The sequence below is a fragment of the Meleagris gallopavo genome, chromosome 1, assembly GCF_905368555.1.
Source record: "Meleagris gallopavo chromosome 1, MGAL_WU_HG_1.1, whole genome shotgun sequence".
Taxonomy (NCBI): Eukaryota; Metazoa; Chordata; class Aves; order Galliformes; family Phasianidae; genus Meleagris; species Meleagris gallopavo.
The window spans coordinates 85,101,911-85,125,438 of NC_139404.1; the positions used below are offsets into that span (position 1 = coordinate 85,101,911).

At 41.4% G+C, this 23,528-nt stretch overlaps 1 protein-coding gene and 1 long non-coding RNA gene across 2 annotated transcripts in view; one reads left to right on the plus strand and one right to left on the minus strand.

Moving 5' to 3' along the window:
• Positions 1 to 1,223: 1,223 nt before the first annotated feature.
• Positions 1,224 to 5,873, minus strand: LOC146545477 (uncharacterized). Its single transcript, XR_014887209.1, has 2 exons — positions 5,033 to 5,873; positions 1,224 to 4,953 (listed from the first exon to the last, which is right to left on the minus strand). It is a non-coding gene; the product is annotated as an uncharacterized LOC146545477 (long non-coding RNA).
• Positions 2,544 to 23,528, plus strand: part of ALCAM (activated leukocyte cell adhesion molecule) — a 119,208-nt gene continuing 98,223 nt past the window's right edge. Inside the window, exon 1 of the mRNA XM_085239113.1 lies at positions 2,544 to 3,729. Coding sequence (XP_085095239.1) covers positions 2,934 to 3,729 — 796 coding nt within the window. The 5' untranslated portion in view covers positions 2,544 to 2,933. The remainder of the gene's footprint in view (positions 3,730 to 23,528) is intronic.

The window sequence follows — 23,528 nt, forward strand, 5'->3', positions numbered from 1 at the left end:
TAATCCTTGTGTGAAAAAATGTTGCAATGAGTACAAATAGAGACCTTTCATGCTGGCATCTTATGAATTAGTATTATAGAATAGTTTGAGATGTAAAGGACCATTAAAGGTCATCTAGTCCAACTCCAATGCAATGAACAAGGACATCTACAGTTATAATAGCTTTTACACTATTAACCTAGAGTGTCCATCTAAGCTAGCAGAACCAGACATAGCAAAATACAAGGCTGTGATGGTTGCTTGTGGCTCAAGGGCAGTTACAAGCAAGGCAAGGCTCCTGTTTTGCTGAGTACCTCTGAATGCTGAGCCAAAACAGCAAATACAGTTTCATTAACATGATGTTAACTTCCATGCAAGACTAAAGCCTACCTACTTGATATTAACAGTGGATTAAATTAGCAGGTGTGTTGAGCAGTGCTCTATTCAGCAGCGTTCTTTACTATTACTGCTAGGAATTTGTTTCCAAAAGAACTATTTTAAACATCTGTTGGGAACAGAAAATGATATTTTAGTTTAACAAAACCTCATTGTTATGATGCACAATCCATTATTAATGGATTACACTTTTAATCCACTTTGTCACATAAATAAAAAATGTATGGTTTGATAAGATTAAGCGTATTTCAAAGTTTTTTTTTATTAATAGTGCTTTTGAAACACAATTATTTTCTACAGAAGAAAAAAATATACTAGTAACTGCTTTAACTTCTTCAAAAAAAAATGTTTACTTTGGACATTAAAGCCAGGCAGTTGCTGTTCTCCCAACAGAGCAGTGACTTACTCATACTCCTGTTAACTTCAAGGGGAACAGGAGCATGCCCCAAGAACATAATTTGTAAAAAAAAACCAGATCTATATTGTGTCAGCCCAACAGACATTAAAGGAATTAATTACAAATCTCAGTACTGAGGACAGTTTAAATGACAGCACATAAAGATATCTTTAATAATTACCTTGACAATTTCTAATCACATTTAAATTCCTGTAAAGTTATCAAAACATTTGAGTAATCTGAGCTTGAGATGTTTTCTATTTACTCAGAATTCAAAGAGCTCCTTTCAAGTGAAAGGTAGAAACAGCTTTGAAGAGAAATGACAAAGTAGTGAGGGAAACCCACAATAAATCATGGTTCTGATTTCAGTATTATGTCCACAGTGTTATCTTCTGCATTTCCCATGTTTATTACAGACTTTTAACAGCACATCCAGTATTGACACGAGAGCAAAAGTCATCAAATAATGTTTTTAATGGTATCATAAGCATACATTTAAAAATGCTTGCCTGCTTGGAATGCACTGTTCTCTAGCTCACATTTTAGTCTCTGTATCATGCCACTGGAAATCACTTGCAACATTCACAAGCATTTCCTCGCTTCCACTGACAGAAAACATATACTATCCATTATTTTTATGCAAATAAGGGAACAGCTATTCATCTGCTTTAAAAACAAGGTGCTTGGGCATTATTTACTTCTCTCATCCAGCAAACCATTTATTAGTTGGATACTGTCAAATTGAACTCGCTATTGCCATGTTAAAAACTAAATATACACTAAGTGCACCATGATTCATTCTGCCCTACAAGCCCTCTCATCTTTTACGTTTGTTTGCCTTCAGACAGTTTTTAGAGTTTGACTTTTCAGTCTCCCATCCACAATCCCAATGGCTTTATCAGGCTTGTCCATATCAATAAAGAAGTCAGAATTAGGCCCTCCATTTGTAACAGTGCCAGAGCTGTAGAAAAACCAACACATACCAGAAGTCAAAAACAAGAGAAATACAATGTTGAACTAGACTAAGTGGTCATCTCCATATAACTCTACACAATACCTCTCAAGATTTTCATAGAATAGAGCAATTTGATTTGGAAGGAACCCTTTAAGGCTATCTTGTCCAACTCCCCTGCAATGAACAGGGACACCAACAGCTAGATGTGGTTGCTCAGAGCCCTGTACAACCTGATCTCAAATGTCCCCAGGGACGGGGGGACATTTGAGGACCACCTCTTTGGGCAACCTGTGGCAGTGCCTCATCACCCTCACTGTAAAACACTTCCTCCTTATGTGCAGTCTAAATCTTCCCTCTTTTCATTTGAAATCATTTCCTCTTGTTCTGTCCCAGACTCTCTAGGGGAATCCCCGGGCTCTGCAGCAATAAAATTACTAAATATTGTAACTAATGAGTACTCAGTGCTGATTTTAAACATACAAGAAAAAAACTCTGAATGAGTACTATAAAGTGGCTTCAAAAGGAAGACAAAAAAAGATTATTGATCTTAAAAGTAGGTTTTGTTTTTTTTTTTTTGTAATCTGCTTAGTAATACGCCGATTAAGAGAAATCTCTACAGAAAACAAAGGCTCAGATGAGCAGTAAGTAGAGGAAGTAAAATATTTTTAAAACCGATTGCATAGCGTGACGTACACAATTATAAAGATAATAATAATGTGGAAGAATAGGAGGATGATGTGAGTTGAAGACAATGCTTTAGACTTAAAGTTCTTGAAGTGAAACATCGTTGCCTCATTTTACTGGAAACAAGTGCAGTACGTGGGGAAAGACATGCACAGACGGTGCTATTTTAAATCTACTCTGCACCACCAGAAATATCGAAGTGTTCTCAGTTTTTAGTCATCGTCTCATGTTTTGAGAACAGCGAATATATCTGCAGAATAATCTACTGAAGCGTGTCTTTGATTTCCAGGACTTTTGGGGAAGTTCCTGTCTAAAAGCTCACATGAAGTAAGTGAGAGCTCTTGTCGCTTCAGATTTCGCTACTGTAAAGTCCCTCTGGAGGGACCACATGACGCGCGTAATTCACGCTTTCAGCTTTTGGACACCAGGCGTATACTTCTTGGGCAGAACTCGCCGTGTGACTCCAGGGCGCCCATCTCCCAGACCGCCCTCGCCGTGCAGCGGGCGAGATGTTCGCGTTCCATGACTGGTGCGGGCATCGTTTTCATCTCCGGGGCAGACGCGCCGAACGCACGCTCTCTCGTCCTTCGGTGCATTCCTTCACGCAGCCAGAAGCGCCCTAAGCTCCCTCCCTTCCAAGCCCTCTGCTCCACCGACCGCTGTGAGCTTTCCTTTTGGCTACGCACCCGGCAGAACGGGCGATTTTATTTTTTAAGCTCGCGATTTGCAATATTCCCACCCGACACACACCTTGACCGCGGACACAGAACGCGGGGAGGGGCAGGGCGGCTGGCACGGGGCTCGCCGTGCGCCGCAACCCCACAGTCCCGCTCCCCCTCGGCGGCGCCTCCCGGGGCTCTGGGGACCGCGGCTCCGCCGACGGGGGCGGCCGCACCCGGGGCTTCCCCCGCCCCGCCGCCCGCTGCGTGCGCCGGGCGGGCCGGAGGGGCCGGACCAGCTCCGCCGCCGCAGCCGGCTCCGCCTCCCTGCCGCCGCTCTCAGTCCTGGAGCGCCGCTCGGCTGCCAGAGGGAAGCCGCTACCTGCTCCGGTGCGGAGTCGCTCCTCGCCGCGCGCCGAGAGGGAGAGCAGCCGCCCCGCCACTTGCCGCGCCCGCGGACGGCCGCGAGACGAGAGAAGTTGTCTCCGCGCTCCGCAGCCGGAGGGAAGAGCCCCGCGCGCCGCCGCCGTCTCCCCGCCGCCTCCCGGTCCCGCCGCGGGCAGGCGGGATGATGGAGCCCCCCGCCGCCGCCGCCCGCGCCTCCTGCCGCCGCCGCCCGCTGCTCTGCCTGCTGCTCGCAGCTCTCTGCATGCCGCCAGGTGAGAGCCCGTTCCGCGAGGGACTCGTCGGGGGCGAGGCTGGGGCCGCAGGTGGCCGTGCCCCCCGGGGCTCCCGTCCGTCCGTCCGTCCGCTCGCCCGCTCGCAGCTGGAACGCCCGGCGCTCACCGCCTCACCCCGGCGGCCGATGCGGGGAGGCGGGCTGCGGGAGAGCGAGCCGCCGTGCCCCGTGGCAGTGCCTGCAGCCACCTGGAAGCGGGCGGGAGAGGTGGGAACAGAGCCGGGACCGCTCTGCCCGCAACGCCGCGCGGTCCCGAGCGCGGTCGGGGCGCAGCGCTGCGCTGCTGAGGGCGGGTCCCGCGGCACCGGCGGCTGCTCTGCGCCTCGGGGAGCGCCGCGTCCCCCACCGGTGCTGGGAACGTTGCAGCCGTCAGACGTTCGTAGGTTTTATTTTGTAAATATTGAGCGTGAAAGTGAAGTCTGAGGGAGAAGCTGAGGAAGTGAGGAGTTGTGCATTCGGCACGGAGAGCGTCTCATTATTCTTGTAGAAAGAGCGTCAGCCTGTGGCAGTAGTTTGTATTGCTTTGAAGGAAAGGCTCTGCTCGCGTGTGCCGGGAGCGCGGGGCTGCGAGGAGCTGTGAAGTTGGCGTTCGTTCACTGCCAGCCTCTGCCTCACTGCTGCGCGCTCCTCGGTTAACCGCTTATAGGCAGCAGCGAGATAAGGACAGCACTTCAGGAGCCCCTTTTCACCAGCGATATAACCGCGCTTACTTAGTATGTGCTTCAGTTAAGCAGAGAACTGGCAGCCTTACCTTGTTGGCATAGCTCAAGCTTTAATTTCTAATAGAATGGCTAAAAGAAAAAATCTGAAAAACAAACACAAAAACCCTAAAAAAACCCCACCAAACACAACCAACCACGCTTCCAACACAGATCTAAAAGGAATAGAAGCGTAAGCACTGTACTAGTCTGTTCTGCTCTGGTTTTGCTCTGGCAAATACAGCGTCTAATCTCAGTAAGGCTTACAAATGTCTCAGCAGCAGAGTTTGCAGTCAGTGCTGATCTCTGTGATGTAGAGCAGCTCTTTGGAAAAGATTTTTCGTGTTATGAAATGTTGAAGGCATGTGGAGTATCCGGAGAGATAAGCACCCCAGTGATGAAGCAAGATGTGTCCCCCGTAGAGAGTTCTGTCCCACTTTCTGCTAACGTAAATAAGAATTGATTTCACTCGCTGTGACTGTCCACATTTACCCACCAAAGGAAATCTGAAATAATAAAAATAATTTATCTTAAGGGTTGCACTGATGGAGGTCTATAAACAGATGGAATTTGACGAGCTATTACCTAAAGAGTTTGGAGGTAAACCATCCGGTGTTTACAGAGTAGTTCTCTCTGCTCTCCTTCCTTGTGCTCTCGAGAAGGTCGGGCAGAACAAATGCATTGGGGGAGAACACAGCCCCACCTCAGATCAGAAACCTTCCCAGCCTATAGAAAATGTCTGGAAAGCCCAGTTTGTAATTTAAGCCTTGCATTCTCAATCTACTCCTTGGAGGAGAAAAGATACTTAAAAACAATACTTGCTAAGCTTTTGGCATTACTGCCTATGTCACATTCCTTACTCTTTGCAATCTTAGTTGTTGTCGTGCCAATTTACCATTGTTCACCACAAATTCTGGATACATCACTATCACAACGCTTGGCTTTGGAGAGTTCCATTTCAGGTTTGCATATGGCAAGCACAGGTTGAACTATTAGAAGCATATTAAAAGTTGATGTGCATTAGGTATAGATCTCTCTGGCAATATTCAGCCTGGTTGAGGATTCCTATGAGAAATATTGTTTCTTTCCAGAAGATATTGCCTAAGAAGAGCTCTATTTAAAAATGAGGTGGTCTATGCCCAACTGTGGGGCTAGGAGACTAACTCTAGGACTGAATAAATGAGAATATCGGTTAAATGCTTGGGCTCTTCTAGGAAGATGACTGCATGTGGAAAGGAAGTCCATTTTCAGTCATGAGCTAACTGTGGTGCTTCCCCCTCTCCCCTGGTCTCTGGTTTATGATAATTCTGAAGATCAGAGTCTCATTTGGCATTGTATTACTAAACATTGGTAACTGTGTCATGGTAATGAAAGGGCAACATGGAGCATTCTTAATCACAGGATGTTAAATTTGTCCTCACTGGTGGCTATGTTTTTTTTTGTTTTTTTTTTTTCCTGGTATATTTAGCTGGACATTGATCTAAGAAAACTGATTTTCTGTATTATGACCTGAAGTTCACGAGGCTTTCTAAGACTGAGGTCAGGAGATCTCTGTGCCATGTATATTTTGTTTCGATCTGCTGTGTTTCTGTTGTCCAATGCACAGAGACTTCTTTACAAGTGAGCTAGAAGTTGTTAAATGATTTTGTTTTGGGAAGTGCTACTTCTTTGTAAAACCTCTTTAAAGTTCTTTTGCAAGAATTCGTTAGAAATTTGTTTTCCTGTGCTGCCCCTCCTCTGTTGGTTTTCTGGCATACAGAGGGCAAAAATAGCAATCATCCAGGTCTGTACATTTCTGATATTTCAGACCAGAGAAAAATAAGCTCTTCCTCCTTAGGGGAACCAAACAATCAATTTTTTAACTGGAAAAAATACATTTTGTTATGTTCATGAAATACGTATCTCTGTGGTCAGATTTAATTCTGAGATATCTTATTTCCGCTTCCCAACCTGTGCAAGAGTCAACACTCTTAGTTATAGGTCCATCCATTTTCCTTACAGAATGTAACCTAGGGTGCTAATCTGTAATCCCAGGGTAAATAGCTTCAGCTTTTGGAGTACTAGGCATAAAACTATTGGCTGGCTTTTCTCCAGCTGTAGGTTTTGGGGAACTGAATCTCTAAGTATCTGTGCATGCGGATACATGAAGGGGAAAATAATGAAAATGCCATTACTTTACATAATGCAAATTACACCTTTGTGATAAGGTTAAATATATCCTCTCAATTTTCTTACAAATATCCTACTTCTGCAATGTGGTTTATAGTCTTGTGCTATTGAGTGCTCACTACAGATTTCCATAATGTCCTACCTAGTAATGCATGGTACAAATCTAAAACTAAGGATTACTGTAGTGGCAATAGCTTTAATGTGCTTGCTAGTCATACCACATTACACCATCATGGGATTTTTATTAGAATACTACCACAGGGACTTTTTTGTAGAGTATCTTTTTTTTTTTTTTTTTTTTTTTGTCTGATTATTGAGCCTGTAGTGAAACAGAAGGAGATTGGAAAGAAGGGAGACAGCTATGGAGGGTGCCAGGCCCATCTATTTGTGCTTCAGACCTGTTAACACTTGAGAAACTGAATGAGCCCATAGCTGAATCTCCCAACAGTAGATGATTCATATTCAGTCTCTCCTGATTGTGACCCACACTGTATGACTGCAAGCACGATGGTCTCCAATAGGCTGGCTCTGCAGTGCTGTTTCACACTTGAGGGCTTCTCTTTTACATTACCATGCTGACTGTAGAAATTTCATATCACTATGAAATATGACTGTTTTTCATATCACTAATAATCTGGGTTTTCTTTTTTTCTTTTCTTTTTCTTTCTTTTTTTTTTTTTTTCTTGCATGGTCTTGTTCAGTTCTGCAGACTGCATTACAGGGTAGGCTGGCTTTTAAGACTGTACATAAGAACCTAAGAACAAAGATCTCTTTGTTCAGTGCTCCTCAAGGTTCCTCTGGTTAGCAGATAGCTTTTTTTTTTTCACTTTGATAATGTAATTTTTTTTTAATTGGAAATGCACATAAGCTGTAAGGTCACACCTGTAAGAGAGAATTGAGCACCTGTTGCAGCATCCTGATTTCTCCTGAGCTCTTCTGCTTGCAAGAAAAATAGTTATGCTACCATGCACTGATGCTCAAATGAGAGAATATTCCAAGAACTTTAAATGCTGTGGGGTGATAATTAGAATTGACATGAGCAGAGCATGATTTTTTCCAGGGAAAAGTGAACATCATTTCATTTCATTTGAACACTCCCCTTGATTTGAAATTATCTTCCCTGAAGACAAGGCTTTGACCTACACATTCTTTATCTTGGTATCTTCTCCTTATTAAGAACAGTATGAATATTGAAGGAGGCTGTACGTTTCTGTCTCTAACATGCTTGAAAATGAATCTCATCTCTTATATAAGAAGAGATCATAGTGAAGCTAGTACAATCAGCAGCTGACAGTGATCAGATGAACTTTCTGTCCCTTCTTTCTTTTCTGGTTTTGTTTTGATTTTCTTCTTCCCAGTGCATGTTGTGGAGACTAAATCAGAGTCAGCCCAGCCCCAGAGGATGTTAATCCACTCCTCTAAGGTGGTGGCTCTGCAGAGGAATATCTGCCTAGCTTAAGATAAAATTTCATTCCTTATCATACTTGCTTGTCTCTAGAAAGGAAAATAAGTATTTATTTATTAAAACAACTCCTATTTCTACTGAGCTGTTTTTTTGTTGTTGTTGTTGTTGATAAGAAATATGCCTCTTCTGGGAGGTAAAAAAGGTGGAAGTGATAAAACCACGGAGAGTGGAGCAGCTTTAGGGTATGATTTTTGTAGGTTATCAGGGGTTAGAACATTAGTTCTGTAATGTTTGGTTAGAAAGCATTTGAAGTGCTTTCAATAGCAATGGAAATACTAAGCTGTTCCCCTGATAACAAGCAAAAAGTGCAGCCCGTGATTTAATGAGTGTTTCCGCAGCCTATGTATCTGTATCACCTGTTTTCAATTAGGTCGTTTTGTGTATAGTTAACCTCTTATTGTGGAAGGAAAACTGCAAATACTCAAATAGCTTTCATGTGTTGCCTTGTGTGCTGTAGTAGTACAGTTCGTAGAATTCCCTAGTATTATTAAACATGGATATTAACTGTAGCAATTTCAGCCCTAGGGGAAAGTGTTTAAACATCAGTAAAGTTTCAGGTGTCTCCCTGGATCTTGTGGACTGCTGGAATCTCCGCGTTTGGAGCCCTGGTAAGCCAGTGGCCCTTCAGCACTCACTGGGAACTAGCTGTGTTTGGTGGCTTTGCCCCTGCCTTCGGTTATCTCTTTGACACAACTTGCCTTTCTGACAGGCGAGTCCTGTCTGGGCACTGTTGTGGTTTCTTTTCTTTTTTTTTTTTTTTTCCCCCCAAAAAAAAGAAAATTGAAGAGATTTTTGGCAGCTAATTCAATAGAGGGAGCTCTGCTACCTTACTGTTAAAAGGAACATCTTTGTGCTTTTTCTCAGACCTCTGGCTTCAGATTGAAAGATGTGCTGGAAAAAAAAAATCTTCCTTAACAGTACGCTGTGGCAAACGGTTTGTTTTTTGAATGCATCTTACTTTGTTCACAGCCTTCCTGTTGTGTGAAGAAGCAAGGACAAATCTGAGTCACACAATTGGGCAAATCCAAAGAGGTGACTCAATTACAGAGCATTCCCTTTGCAGCAAGGCTTTGCAGGTTTTTAAAATGGGTGTATTGCAGAATCTGGTTTTCATCTGGAGTCTGCTTGTCTGAAGGGCGCTTCATGGAACTATTCAAAATGAACTTACAATAAAGAGAGGGTACTTTCAAGGGATGAGCTGCACCAGGAATGCTGCTGGATGAAATAAGGTGCAAACAGTAAGATTGCACTTGGTAGACTGTTGTGGCAAGAGAAAGAACAAGCACTTACAGTAACGCTGACAAAGTAGGACCTTTATTTAAGAAAAATAAGTTCGTCTAAGATCATAAAGAAAAACTGGAACATGCATACCATTCTGTAAGCATGGATGCAAGGTTATAGCAAAAGAACACCAGCTCAAATGTGTTTGCATGCTTTTAACCTATTCCGTGTCTCTAATATATAAACAGGTAAATGCAGAAAGCTGATAACTGTTCTGCAAATCTCAGACCTTGTATTTCTCGCAGTATTTTTTTTACTGCAGAAGTAATCTATTTTTTCATAATTTTTTTCAATTGAACTAGGGAAAATAGCCCTAGATATTGAATTTGAAAATAGATGTCAGCTGTATACAGATAGATTTAAATGTGATGTTTTTTATATTATATACCATATATAATAATATATATATTTAATATATGTACTTTTTTTTTTTATTGATATGTGTGTGTGTGTATCCTCTTTTGTTTGTTTATTTTTAAGAAGTGGAATGACTTGTTTTTTCACAGTTGATTTGAGTGATCTTACCATGTTGGCCAAGGATCGTAGATTATAAGGACCAGAGAGTGTTATCTGTTGGGTGGCATGGTAAACTTCCACAGAAAGGATTATGAGATTACCCCATTTAAACTGGAATTCAAGCAACGTATAGTTGAATGCAGGAGTGAGGTTTTAATATTATTTGTGGAATATGATGTTCTTTAATAGAAGTTTCTGAAATGTTTAGCTGCTGATTATATAGAATATTAGCCTGGGGTATTATTCCATTTTAGGATATGATTTTGTGTCATGAAATCTAGAAAGCACCGTGTGTTTAACCAAGTGAATTCTAATACTTGTTCAGATAACGTCATGTTTGTTGGCTTATTCTAGTGTTTTTGGAAAGCAGAGACGAGCATAATAACCTTCACATACAAAATCTTACACAGAACAAAAAAAAGAAAGACGAAGAACTGAGTACCTAGGCAGTATCTGGGGAACTTTGGTACAGGTGTGTAATTGCGAATGAGAAGAGTTCAGAATTGATTCCTTCATGCTTGATACTGTATATCAAGTAGTATAATGAGTCTTGCATATAGACAAGATGATAGGATAAGTATTACATATTAAAATTAACTCATGAATATTGACACAGCGTTATGAGATTTGCTTTTGCAAACTGGGGAATATTTAAGTTTCTGACACTGACATGATTTACCTGATGTAAATGAAGGAGCTGTTTGTCTCTTGCACTTAGTAGCTTGACAAGTGGGCAAGAGGATAATTTTTCCAACTTGAATACATTACTGACACTTTTTTAACAATACCTCACAGTTCTCAAGCAGTTTTTACTTGTGTAGAACCCAGTCTACACAAAAACAACATGGAAGTCAATATTATGAATGTCCCCCCAGTTCCCAGTTTATATTTGTAAATTACTTTTCTTACTATGGCATGTGCATGCATTCTTCCTAATACAGAGCTTGTTGCGCAGGCAGATCTGTGGATTTAAATAGCCACCATTAATACAAGCAAATAATGACAGAGACTTCACGTTGCATGAAGTTACGTTTTACATCTTAAGGTTGTCAAATAAGTGGTGGTGTTACTGTTATTTTGATAGATATTTAAAACCAAATGCAAATATTTTGCTCTAACCCTCTGTAACAGGGCTTTGATTTTTGGAGGAGCAACTCTTCCATTGTTCAGTATGACCTTATTCACCACACTACTGTTGAATGATGCAACACATTCTGCCTTAGCTTTGAAGTTTAAGTCCTTAAGTATAACCTTTACCCTCAAGGTTTAACCCTGGTTAATGTGTGGTGCCCCACAGCAGCAAATTCCTAACTGTCTACGTGCATGTCTGATGTCAGCGTGTCTCCTGAAAGTTCACCTGAAGGTTTGATAAGGGTTGGGATCTGATATTTCATCCAAACTCACTTGTGTCTGCAGGTCATTACTTGTCGCTCCTTATCACTTTCCTAAGAACCCTGCAGGGTTACATCGGAGACATCTGTCCAGTTTCTGGGGGGAAAGAAGTCTAAAACTTGTGAGATAGTGGGGAAAATAACTGGCGTGTTGTGTGGAAAGTATAAAATGCAGGTGAACCCTTTTTCAGTTGGGATTCTCAGATCTACTTGTGTATGTATTGAAATGCTGATATATCCAAGGGCTGTGGGAGAGAGATTATTTCTGTATGAGAGTCAATGGGAGAGCAGCAGGGAATGAGGTCATCTTGTGGGGGTTGGAGTGGGAATGGAGCTGCGTTTGGGGCGTTCTGCCTTTGGAGTATCTCTGCACCCACATTCCTGCTTAGAGGTACTCCTGGACAGCATGGAGATGAAGAGCCAGACAGCAAAGACTTTTAACAGTAGTCACCTCTGGTGTCTGTTGTAGCAGGTGAAGGATCTGCATCCCTCCCAAGCTTGAGAAATTTCCTGCTTTTACTAGGGGCATACTTACCCTCTGAACTGCTGCAAAGAGCTGTCTGCTTGCTTTAGGGGTGTCACTTTGTACTCCAGCACTGAATGGTTTGCAGAGTACTCTATGGGTCGCTTTTTTTTATCGTTATTTCCATCTGTGAGTACAGCAGTGATAAAGAAAAATGGGCTTCAGCATGCTCAGTATGCTCACGATCTCTGGCTCTCTTTCCATTACATCAGATGCAGAGGGTACAGAGGCATGAATAAAGCAGTGTATTTCTTCAATGAATACTGAATGGGTGAGTGTGAGCCGACAGAAGCTTTCTCCAGAAAGAAGTGGGGTGTTGTAAGGGCTGACATCCGCACACGTGGTAGGAGGGGCAGGTGAATCACTTGTAGCTGGAATTTGCTGTCTGACTTCATTAGATCTTCAGTTTTGAGGACTGAAGTTGATATTTTACCCTATAAGCTTATTATTATTTTTTTTTTCTGGGCAGGATTAGCATTCCAACTGTTTCTTGAAACAAATGATTGTCATGGATTTGTTCCGAGGGCCAGACATTAACTTCAGAATTGGAAACTACTTTGCATAAGCATATATAAAACCTTAGCCTCGTTATTATGGCAGGTTCATTGCCTTAGGTATGAATTCAAATTCACAAAGCCTTACGAATCACTTGTTTTCTTGCTTTTAGACCAGTTTCTAGTCTTCCTTCAAGATGTTGTCATCTGTAAACAGCTGTGACAGTTCCATGAGTCTTTTCATGTGGGTGTGAAAGAGCAGAACATGAGCATGCTGGGGACCATGGCTCCTTGTAAGGAGGCTTTCTTCCTGCAAAAGAATAAATATTTGTTACTTTTTTCTGCGTTCTTTACAACGCAGCCTTTTTTTATAACCACACAAGGAGATTGGCTTATAGTCTGGGTGTTCTGTAACCAAGCATAGTAAACTATACATAAATCTTGAAGCAAAGATTTTAACAGAACCTTAAAAGGGAGTATTGCATTGAAAAGCTTTTTTTTTTTTTTTTTTTTTGCTAAAATTTTTAGTTAAGTCTGGGAGGTTTTTTTTTTTTCTCTGTTCTTTATTTAAAGATGAACCTTCACTCTTAGCTATAGGAAGGCAGGAAAGGAAAGGTACTAGAAAAGCAAGTGTTTTATCCATGCATGTATTAATAGCCTACATTTTCCATCTGTTAATAAAACACTTGACTCTAGCAATTTCCCAGTACCTTCTGCAGTGATAATCTAAAACAAACAAACAAAAAAACACTTTAATTCCGTTAGCTTGGGGAAGACTGAGGTCTGGCTATTTTTAATTTTTTTTTTAACTCAAAAAAAATATATATCATTTAAGGAAGAAGGATGGTGATCCCTTGAGTAAGTTGAAGTTCTATAGTTTTTAAAGAAAAATCTGCACATGACAGACTTCTCAAACAATGATGTTTGTGAGCAGAAGGATGCAGCTTTGAGCTGGGCCTGATAGCAGCTTGAGAGAGCTCACTATCCAAGTTGGTTGGTTTTGTTTTTGTTTTTTTTGGTTTTTTTTTTTTTTTTTTTTTCCTTCTCAGCATTTCCTTGCTGTTAAGCAAGGGTGGGAAGCACCACAGAATGTATTTTATTTGGGAGGACGTCAGTGATCTAAGAAACTTGGCATTCAAATGCTGGAGAAAAAAAAAAAAAAAGAAAATCTAAGTTATATGTTCCTTGTGGCAGCTTCAGTAATAATGAACATTTTGTGGCCTTTTGCTCCTCAGTAAAGATGCAAATGAAAGGCTAGATTTTTTTTTTTTTTTTAATGGGCTATTCCTGCAGTGTATGTACATCCTTGATAGAAGCATGCATTTTGTGAGTCCGTGGTACTTAACCTTGCATGAATTACATCTCATAGAATCATTGAATATCCATAAGGGATGCATAATGACCACCAAGTCCAACTCTGGGCTCCATATAAGATCACTCAAAATTCAAACAGTTCATTGTCACAAATCTGGTGTACCCAGGAAAATCTGTCTGCAGGAAAAGCTAATGAATGGAGTCTACTATGGAGACCAAGAGGAATGAAACTTCTTCTGAAGAGACCTGTGAGAGGATGCTGCATGGACAGGAGATAGCAAGACCAAAAGGGCAGTTGTTTTGGTAACCAGAAGAAATATTTCTTTGTGACAGACTTGAACATCTGAGTTCCTGGAGAGCAGTCAGATGAATCTGAGGGAAATCCTGCTTTGGCTCTGGCCTATTAAAGCCACTCTCAATGAGAAGATGATGGAAAGTGGGCTGCTCCATCAGAGCAGGAGGAGCAAATGCCATGTGCTGATGTCATGTTGCTAGGGCCCCAGTGAGGGAATTTTGGAGATAAGTATTCTGCACAGAAGTAGTACTTGGCCTTCAGCTTGCAAGGGAAGCAAGTTGTGGAGGATGAGCTGTCTACTTCTTCATGAGAGCTTTCTGGAAAATTTTGGGATTAAGGAGAGTCTTCCAAATGAGAGTTTTGAGATAACAGAAACCAGGGGAGAATCATCTGTATCTTCAGTTTGTCAGTTCTTTTGATTCCTCCCTTTCCTTTTACCTCCTGCACTTAACAGACATTGTCCTTCATCAAGACTGTGCTCTGTCACACCACCGTACTCAGTTCCATGTCCCTTCTCCTTTCTGCTGTACAGCACAGTACTGTTTCCAGCCTCAACAAGCTGTCTGTATCCCTATGGTGACTTTTCATGGCTGAAGCTTTCCAACAAGGCACGTGTGTAGGTCCATTGGTCCTGATAGCAAATTGGCCTATTACTGGATCACCACAGGTGATCTAAATGCTGCTTATGTTAAGAGTCTTTCTGGGAGGTGGGAAAAGCCTTTATGTTTTCTTCCAGTCTTTGCAAGTAGTTTAGTGTATGAAGTAAAATGTCAGGAAAGGATGTCAAACCATGCTTATGCTTTGCATCTGGCCTACATGTCTAACTCTGTCCTTAGTGAGCTTTTGGATTTTCTCTAGAGTAAGGCATCGTATTCTGCAATTATTTAAGACATTCCTGAGATGAGAATCCTGAGAAAATAAGCCTTTAATCTTACCATACATTCTTGCCAATTCCAAAGTAGTATTAGTTGTTTAATATGAGGAATATAATAAATACAGCTGTATGAAATCGCAGAGGTCAACCATGTTTCTAGTCTGAGCCTTTCAGTGTAGTTGAATTGCAGACCATCATACTGCTTGCTTGTCTGTTGTTTAGCTGACGTTGTAGACCTGTAACCAAAACTGTGCTAAGTCACAAAATCCAGAAGTTCAGCTGATGCAAGAGTCTTGGGCACATATTTGAACATCCAGATTTGAAATTATTCAAGTGTCTCAGTATTTTCTTAAAGACTGAATTTAATAAACTAGTGATAATACGATCCTTGCAGAAAGACCCATAAAGCCATAGTAAGCAGAACTGATGGCTTGGAGGCTGTTCAGGTGCTGGGTGTTCTCTGTGAGCTGTAGAGTGCCTCCGTTCCTTGCAGGGGACGTCTGGCTAGCATGACTCACAGAGGAAGCAGTTTGGGCAAGGGGCTCTTATCTTGCTCTGGTCGCTTGTCCAAAATGGAAGTGTAGTTCACCTCTTTTGCTGACTTTATAAGCTTCTGTGTTTAAATTGCACACACATGGTTTTTCCATATGTAAGATATATTATATGAGAGAGGATTTTTTTATGCCTGTCAGCAGGGAACATGCAGCTTACTAAGCTTTCTTGAGTATAATTTTAAATTGAGAAAATGCTTCTATATAAACTGAGATTATCTCATCACAATTTTTTTATGACTGTTAATTAAAATGTGAGGAAATCCTTTAGAACAGATTTGCAGTTTTGAGACTTTTATGAGACTTAACTTGAGAGATCCATTTTATAGTTATGCTTTCTTATTAGTTTTTAGATTAGGATATGTTTAAATGCACAGCTATCAAATCCTGTGATGATAACTTGTTTTTTCTGCAATGTATCTTAATTCAGTTATGGTCCTATTTGTGTGTTGTTTCTGCCCCACTTTTCAAAGATATATTGTAATTATCTATTGTAATTGCTGTTAAAACTAAAATCCCCAAATAGTTTTAATTTGAATGTGTTTTTTCAATATTGACTTTCAGTGAAGAATATTTTATTAGGTTATTGTGACCAGTGATCATCCAAAATGTTGCAGCTCCCTCTGCATATATTTTTCAGCAGACTGGCAGAATTCAAAGCCAAAGTGATGGAAGGATCGCCATGTCTGACTTTGAGATACCTGAGATGCTTTTCAATGATTTTAATGGAGAATTGTAAAATCTTGACGCATAGTTTATAAACTTGTGATAGGAAACAAGAAAACGTACTGGAAGAAAGGGAAGCTTATTGAACACCATTAAGTGCTATGTTCTCTTTGGCCATGTGGACATGTGTGTCAGTAGAAGATTGATATAACTGAGGGTTTGAAACTATAAGGCACCACACCTAACTCTGGTGTAGTGCTTTCTGCTTGAACTTGTGCTCAGGCTGGAAGAAAATGAAAAATATGAATGCTGTTTTTGTTTTGTTTTGTTTTTTTTGCCTTGCTCTAGGCATGCCTCTAATATCATGACATCACAAATCTTTTAATCATGGGCTTATCTGTCATCTCAGATGCCTCAAAGTCCTTTAATTGCAGAATTTTCCAGTCTAGGAATAAATGGCACAAGGAGAAAAGTGATTAGTTGTAAATTGCAAAGGAAGTCAGAGTCTATCAGGAGAGAACGTGGTGCGGATTCCAAGTCCCTGTGCTTTGATTTGTTTGTGTGCATGACCGTGTGGAGAGCCTTGTGCTCTAGGCCGGCAGGAGTCTGTGGAAAGGAAAGAAGGATGCTCTTGTTTTCTCCCTGTGGGTCATTAAACACAAGGTTTCTTTTTTTTTTTTTTTTTTTTTTTTTTTGTAAAGACATGGAGAAGGACACCATCAGATAAAGGGTCGCATTGATCAAGCATTTAATGAGCTAGCCCAAGCACTTACCCTAGCTAACTTTACCATTGAAAGCAAAGCAGGAAAGAAAAGTGAGGGATAATTGGTTGGTATGCTGGCAATAATGCACATCCTGATAGGAGTTGTGTTAACACGAGCAAACTATCCTGATATAGCTAATTATTCAGAATTGTCTACCTAACTATGCCTCAGAGTCTACAGTCCTTTTGCTGGTGTTGATGGAGAAAATAGTATGAGTGAAGTCTCATTGCTGCTAAATCTTAGGGGGAGAAATGTTTCAAGGCATTGTAGCTTTTGTATATCCATATGCAAGTGGAGAAAAATAAGAATAGAAGTTGAAGTGAGGAGCAAAAGAGAATATTTTTAAGGGAATAAAAGGAATCTTTTGGTGTATCTTCTGGGAGAAGGGCATCTGTCTGTGCTTTCAGAGCTATGTGGAAGCAGGGTCACTATTTCCTCTTGTCATATCTGAGCTCCAGGTGCTCCCTCCGTGGTAGTGCTAGCAGAAGCAGAGGGTTTAGAGATGTGTGGCCACATTTCTGCAACATGGCTTGAGACTTGTGGTTACTCTTGACTAAGATTCCCTTTCAGAAGAGTTCCTTTTGTTTCTGTTCTTGCACCGAGGAGAAGTTTACTTGCAGTTTTGCTTTCAGCAGTTAAAATAAGATGATAGTCTTCCTGAAGCAACTTTCACATCCCCTTAGAGCCATGCTACAAAACAATTTCAGTTGTGTAACCACCCATACTGATTTCTGACTTCCAAATTCCAGTTCTATCCAGGGCTATCGAGTGTCTTCAGCTACTTTATTCCTCTGGTGGCTTAAATGGGTTGGAGATCATTTTGCTTGCTCTTTCTCTGTTGTTGAAAATGAATTCAGAAATGCAGGTTCTCTACTTCAGGTTTCAACCTAGCACCATTTTGAATGTGAATCCTAGAGGTAAATGAAGAAAACGTTAAATGATCCTTTGAATTTATAATATTATTTAATGTATTTTAATTTTTTTTAAAGTTCTCTTATGGATTTTCATTTCCTTTGAAACACTTTGAATCTTTCCATGACTTCAGAAATATCCAAGTATATCGATGTCAGAGCAATCTGAGCAGGAATTTAGTATCCAAGCAACCCCTGTAAAAGTAGGGCTGTTCCCAGGGCACTCCTAATACTCCCATGAGTAATGTCTGATAACTGTATATCTAATTTGTTTTGGGTAATATGCCCAGTAATATACCAAATGCACGGCAGTAGTCAAAGCAATATGAATTTTTGGTGATGATTTTAGATTATTTTTCATTATTAGAAGGAAAGCAGGCATTGAAACAGGTGAAACATGAAAATATCCATGTTTCACATACAGACTTTCTATCTGTGCAATTATAGCATCACCAAGGTTGAAAAAGACCTCCAAGATAATCTAGTCCTACTGCCTCACTGTCTACTGCCCAACTGCCTCCAATATTTCTCCACTAAACCATGTCCCTTACTGTAGTATCTAAATGTTTCTTGAACACCTCCAGAAATGGTGACTCCTGCTGAATCAGATGCATGTTGGTAGTGTGAGTCAACTGGATAGCTGATGCTTATCAGAAGGTAAACAGTTTCTTTTTTTTTTTTTTTTTTTTTTTTTTTTTTTTTTTTTTTTAACATTTGCTAATCAGTTACCTAGCCCTGGGCCTCATTAGAAAAAGTTAGGAGCTATAAAAATCTTCAGTGAATGCCTACATGTGATTTCCATGTATTTGTATGTGCTGTGTTTTAGACAGATGGCTAAGGACAAAGATGGTGGTGTATACTTTTCCATTACCTGCAGACTTGCTAATTTTTGCTTGTGGATATAGATTACTTTTTATTTAAAAAAAAAAAAAAAAATCCTTAACATGAAGAGGAAAACCTTAAGAAGTTTTGCTGAATCTCTACTGGATTAGTTTATCCGTGAGTGGTCAAAATCTCCCAATAGGGGAGAGAGCAGCTAAGATAACTCTTTTCTTTCTTATTACTTCTGTTTTCCTCTGATTTTTCTCACTATGGAGCTGAAATTCTTTGCAGAAGTTAATTTTTTCGGGTGACAGGCTATGAATGCATTGCGTCAGAAAATTATCAATCTTCCTGTCCTACTAGCCCACTTAAGACTCTATTCAGTGTCCATACGCAAGCTCTCATGTTCCTATTCTTGATAGATCTTCTTATCAAATACTCCTTTATTTTTGTTCAAATGTTCTACCATAGTTGCTTATTTTATTGACTGTCATTTCTGATTGTATGTCTGTAGGCTTATGCAGGGCATATTTCAGGTCCTTTTTTGGTATACTGCAGCATGTTCTGTCAGTTACATACCTCTGCATGGCTTCTTTCATTGAGTTACTCTTAAAAAAAAGTTCGGCGATGCAGGATACTCATCAGTTCTTTAAAGTTCCTAATATCTGAAACTGTAGCTATCAGAAATCATTTGCATTAGTTTGATCTGTTAGCCACAAGTTCAGGTGTAATTTACCAGTGAGAAATTTAATTACTTTTATTTCTCAGCTATTTTGCTTAGGGTGAAATTAATTTCTGGTACAATTGGCAGTCTTACACTTTTTAAAAACTTTCATTGATACATTTTTCCACAAGTGTTTTGAGCTGTACTGAAACTGCCTTCTTTATCTGAGTTCTTTTTTGTTTTTTGTTTCCTACTTAATGAAGAAAAAAAATACTGTGTAATGTTAGAATTACAGAATCATTTGAATTGTAAGGGAACTTTATAGGTTGTCTAGTCCAAATCCTGAGAAATGAACAGGGATGCATGCCTACAGCTAGATCAAGTTGCTTAGAGCCCCATCTAGCCTGACCTTGAATGTCTCCAAGGACAAGATGTTCAGCACCTCTCTGGGAAACCTGTTTCAGTGCTTCACCACCCTTGTTGTAAAAAAAAGTCTTCCTTATAGCTAATCTAAATCTTCCCTCCTTTAGTTTGAAGCCATTTTGAAACCCAACGGAAATCACAGCAGGCCCTGCTAAAGAGTCTGTCTCCTTCCTTCTTATAACCCGTCTTTAGATATTGAAAGGTTGCTGTCAGATCTCCCCAGGGCCTTTTCTTCTCCAGACTGAACAGACCCAGCTCTCTCAGCCTGTTCTTGTAGAAGAGGTGTTCCATCCCTTGAATCCTTTTTGTGGCCCTCCTCTATACCTATCTGATACTACCATCTGTCGTTGATGAAGATATTATAGAGCACTGGTCCCAGTACTGATCCCCGAGGGACACTACTTGTGTGTCTGATCTCCATCTGTTCACTGAGCCACTGACCACCACATTCTGGGTACAATCTCGTAACCAGATCCTCATCCATCAAACAGTCCACCCATCTAGTCCATATCTCTAAATCTTTAGAGAAGTATGTTATAGGAGACCATGCCAAAGGCCTTGCTGAAGTCCAGTAAGGTCTCTTCCCTTGTCCAGTGACACAGTTATGCCATGATAGAAGACTACAAGGTTGGTCAGAAAGGACCTGTCCTTGGTGAAGCTGTGTTGGTTATCCCATAACACTTTTTTTTTTCTTCCATGTGCCTCAGTATAGCTGCTAAGAGGATCTCCTCCATGATCTTTTCTGGCACAGAGATGAGGCTGTCAGATCGGTAGTTCCCTGGGTCATCCTTTCTACCTTTCTTTAAAACAAGTGTGATGTTGCCTTTCTTCCAGTCACAAAGGGACTTCATCTGACTGCCATGACTTCTCAGAAATTGAGAGTGCCTTGGTGGCTGTGTTAGCCAATTCCCTCAGATCTCTGGAATGCATCTCATTAAGACCTTGAAGACTTAAGGACATTCACGTTCCTCAGGCAGTTGTGAACCTGATCTTTGCTTATAGCAGGACAAGCATTACTCCTTTGGTCCACGCTTTCTAAACCATCCACTCAAGGACTTTATGTAGAGCAGTTGCCAGTGAAGACTGAGTCAGAAACATTTTTGAGTACACAGCCTTCTCCTTGTCTGTTGTTATAACCTGTCTGTATTGCTCACTAGGGGGAGTACCCTCTCTTGGACATCCCTTTTCCAGTTGATGTACCTACAGAAGGCTTTCTCATCCTTCTTTTCCCCTTTCTAGTTCCAGGTGGGCCTTGTCTTCCCTGACCCATCCCTACACAGCCCAACAGCATCCCTATATTTCTCCCAAGGTACCTGTCTGCTTCTGCTGCAGGTGCATCTTCTTCTTGCTCTCCAGCAGATTCCTGCTGTTTTACCAACAGGTTTCCGTTCAGCCATGCTGTTCTCTTGCCTTCCTTTCCTGACTTCCTCCACCGGGGATGGAGAGCTCTTGTGCCCTAAGGAAGCTTTCTTGAGGGTCTGCTAGCTCTGCTCTGCTCCCTTGTCATTGAGATCAGATTCCCAGGGAGATGAGACAGGGAAGGTTTAGGTTAGCAATTAGGAGGAAGTTTTTCACTCAGAGAGTGGTGACATACTGGAACAGGTCGCCCAAAGAGGTTGTGGATGCCCTGTTCCTGGAGGCATTCAAGGCTAGGCTGGATGTGGCTCTGGGCAGCCTGGTCTGGTGGTTGGCAACCCTGCACGGAGCAGGGGGGTTGAAACTAGATGATCATTGTGGTACCTTTCAACCCAGGTCATTCTATTATTCTATGATTCTGAGGAGCTGGAAATTGGTTTTCCTGAAATTAGTTTCCTGATTTTTACCCTTTGCCTGTCCAAATTCCCTCAAGAGTGTGAACTTCTCCACTGCATGGTCACTACAGGTTGCGTCCAATCCTGATGTCACCAGTCAGTTCACTCATGTTGCTGAGCAACACATCCAGCACTGCATTCCCCCCTGGTGGGGCTGTAACCCGGCTCAGGAAATTATCCTCAATATATTCCAGGAGTGTTGTGGATCACCTGCAGCTTGCTGTGATACTTTTCCAGCAGATGTCAGAACGGTTGAAGTCCCCCAATAGGATGAGAGCTTGCTAACGCAATGCCTCCTATAGCTGGAGGAGGAAGGCTTTACCAACAGGCTGTGCTTGATCAGAAGGCCTGCAGCAGACTCCAACCACAAGTTTCCCTTTGTTGCCTCTGTCTGTAGCTCTGACCCACAAGCTTTCAAGTTCCTCATGGCTGCTCTTCAGGGACAGCTCTTCATACTCTTCCTTCCTTGATGTAGTGGGCAGTGCCTCCACCTCTTCTTCCTTACCAGTCCCTTCTGACCAGCTTGTAGCCATCAATAATCACATTGTACTCATGGGAATCATCCCAACAGGTTAATTCATAGTTTATTTACATAACTATTTGTTACTTAGTGTTCAAGGCCAGTTTTTATAGTCCAGTTAGTTCCTGGATCACAGTGCGTTTTAGCCTCCTGTTTTTCAAAGAGCCTTTCATCAGCACTTGTCAGGCTCTTGTTAATTGCTTTCACTGTCTCTATCTGATCTTTTTCTTAAGCAGACTAAATTAAAGTTTTCTGATTACTCTATTTTTAAACTGACAGATAATTTTTATTTCAGTCTCCGGTGGTGGAGATTGGTCGTTCTCAGCTTGCAGAATTTTGTTTTTTGCTGTTGCTTTTCAGGCCCTTACTGGGAAACTCGACTGCCTGCTGCAGATTACAGCAGCAGGGAAAATGAAGGCATTTCGTAGGTACGCTTGATATCTTTGTTTAACCAGAAATCTTTATTTAAGTGGAAGCAATACTAAAAATAGCAACCTGACTAGCTTGGTACTCGCTCAAGTTTCATTTTCTGTTTTTAGCCAGGCTATTTTTTCCCCTGTTCTCTAAGATCATGGCAGCCTTCTGAAGTTGCCCTAACTTTGTGCACAAATTGCAGCAGGGGGTGCGGATCACACAATTTGTTTAACAAACAACAACTCTGCTGAGCAGGGGGATACAGGATAGGGTGAATTTCTTTTGGCAAGGGCTTTCTGGGGTGCTAAAGCAGAGCTCAGGGGTGAGCGAGGACTCGTGTGAGCACAGCGCTTTGGTACGGTGACGTTGGGCGTCTTCATGTGGTGCTGTGCTAGGGGCTGATTTATGAGGTACTGCACGGCTGCAGCACTAATGAGGCAGGTTTCCTCCTAGTTCTGATGCTACCTTATTGAACAGTAGCTCAGAAATGCCTGAGCAGCAGAGAAGCAGTGGGAGATTTTTCAGGCTCTTTCTCGAAGTCCTGTGTGAAGAGAAGTATGCCACAGTCAGGTTTGTCTGTACGTAGGAATGAGAAGAGGCTTTTGGTTTCTATTGAGGTTCAGCACCTCAATAGCAGTGCTGCTGCCATCTGTCCAGTAGAAGATCATGTGGAAGCTGTTCCCACCTAATTGAATGGTGGTGCTAGCAGAGACAGTTTGAGGTACTCAGGATACTTTTGAATGGAAGCAAGTAAAGAAACCTATGAAGAACTGTCATCTAATGAAAGGGCAAACAGGGTGGAGATGGAAAAGCTAAGGGAAAGGTGATGAAAGGCAAAGTAGAGGGACTAAGGACTGTTGATGGTTCTTTTGTTTGTTTGTTTTTTTAATTGTTATTGCATAGGTTGCCCTAAAAATAATGCCTTCTCTTTATTTCTACTTGTCCACTACTGTATCCACTACAGTGGATACCAAAGAGCCCAGTAACATACTGTTTGATAGAGCAAATTCTCAGCTATAAAACACTGTTTTTTTACACAGCCGCCTCCATTAGCTGTGCATTTTCACCAGTGATGAACGAGAACCTGTCATGCTCATCAAAATCTGCACTAGCAGAGGTGACCCACTGTTAGTGTTGCTACTGCTGAAATGCACCACCCACCACCTCACTGCGCTCACATCCACTGTTTGGTCTCCATAAACATTCAACAAGC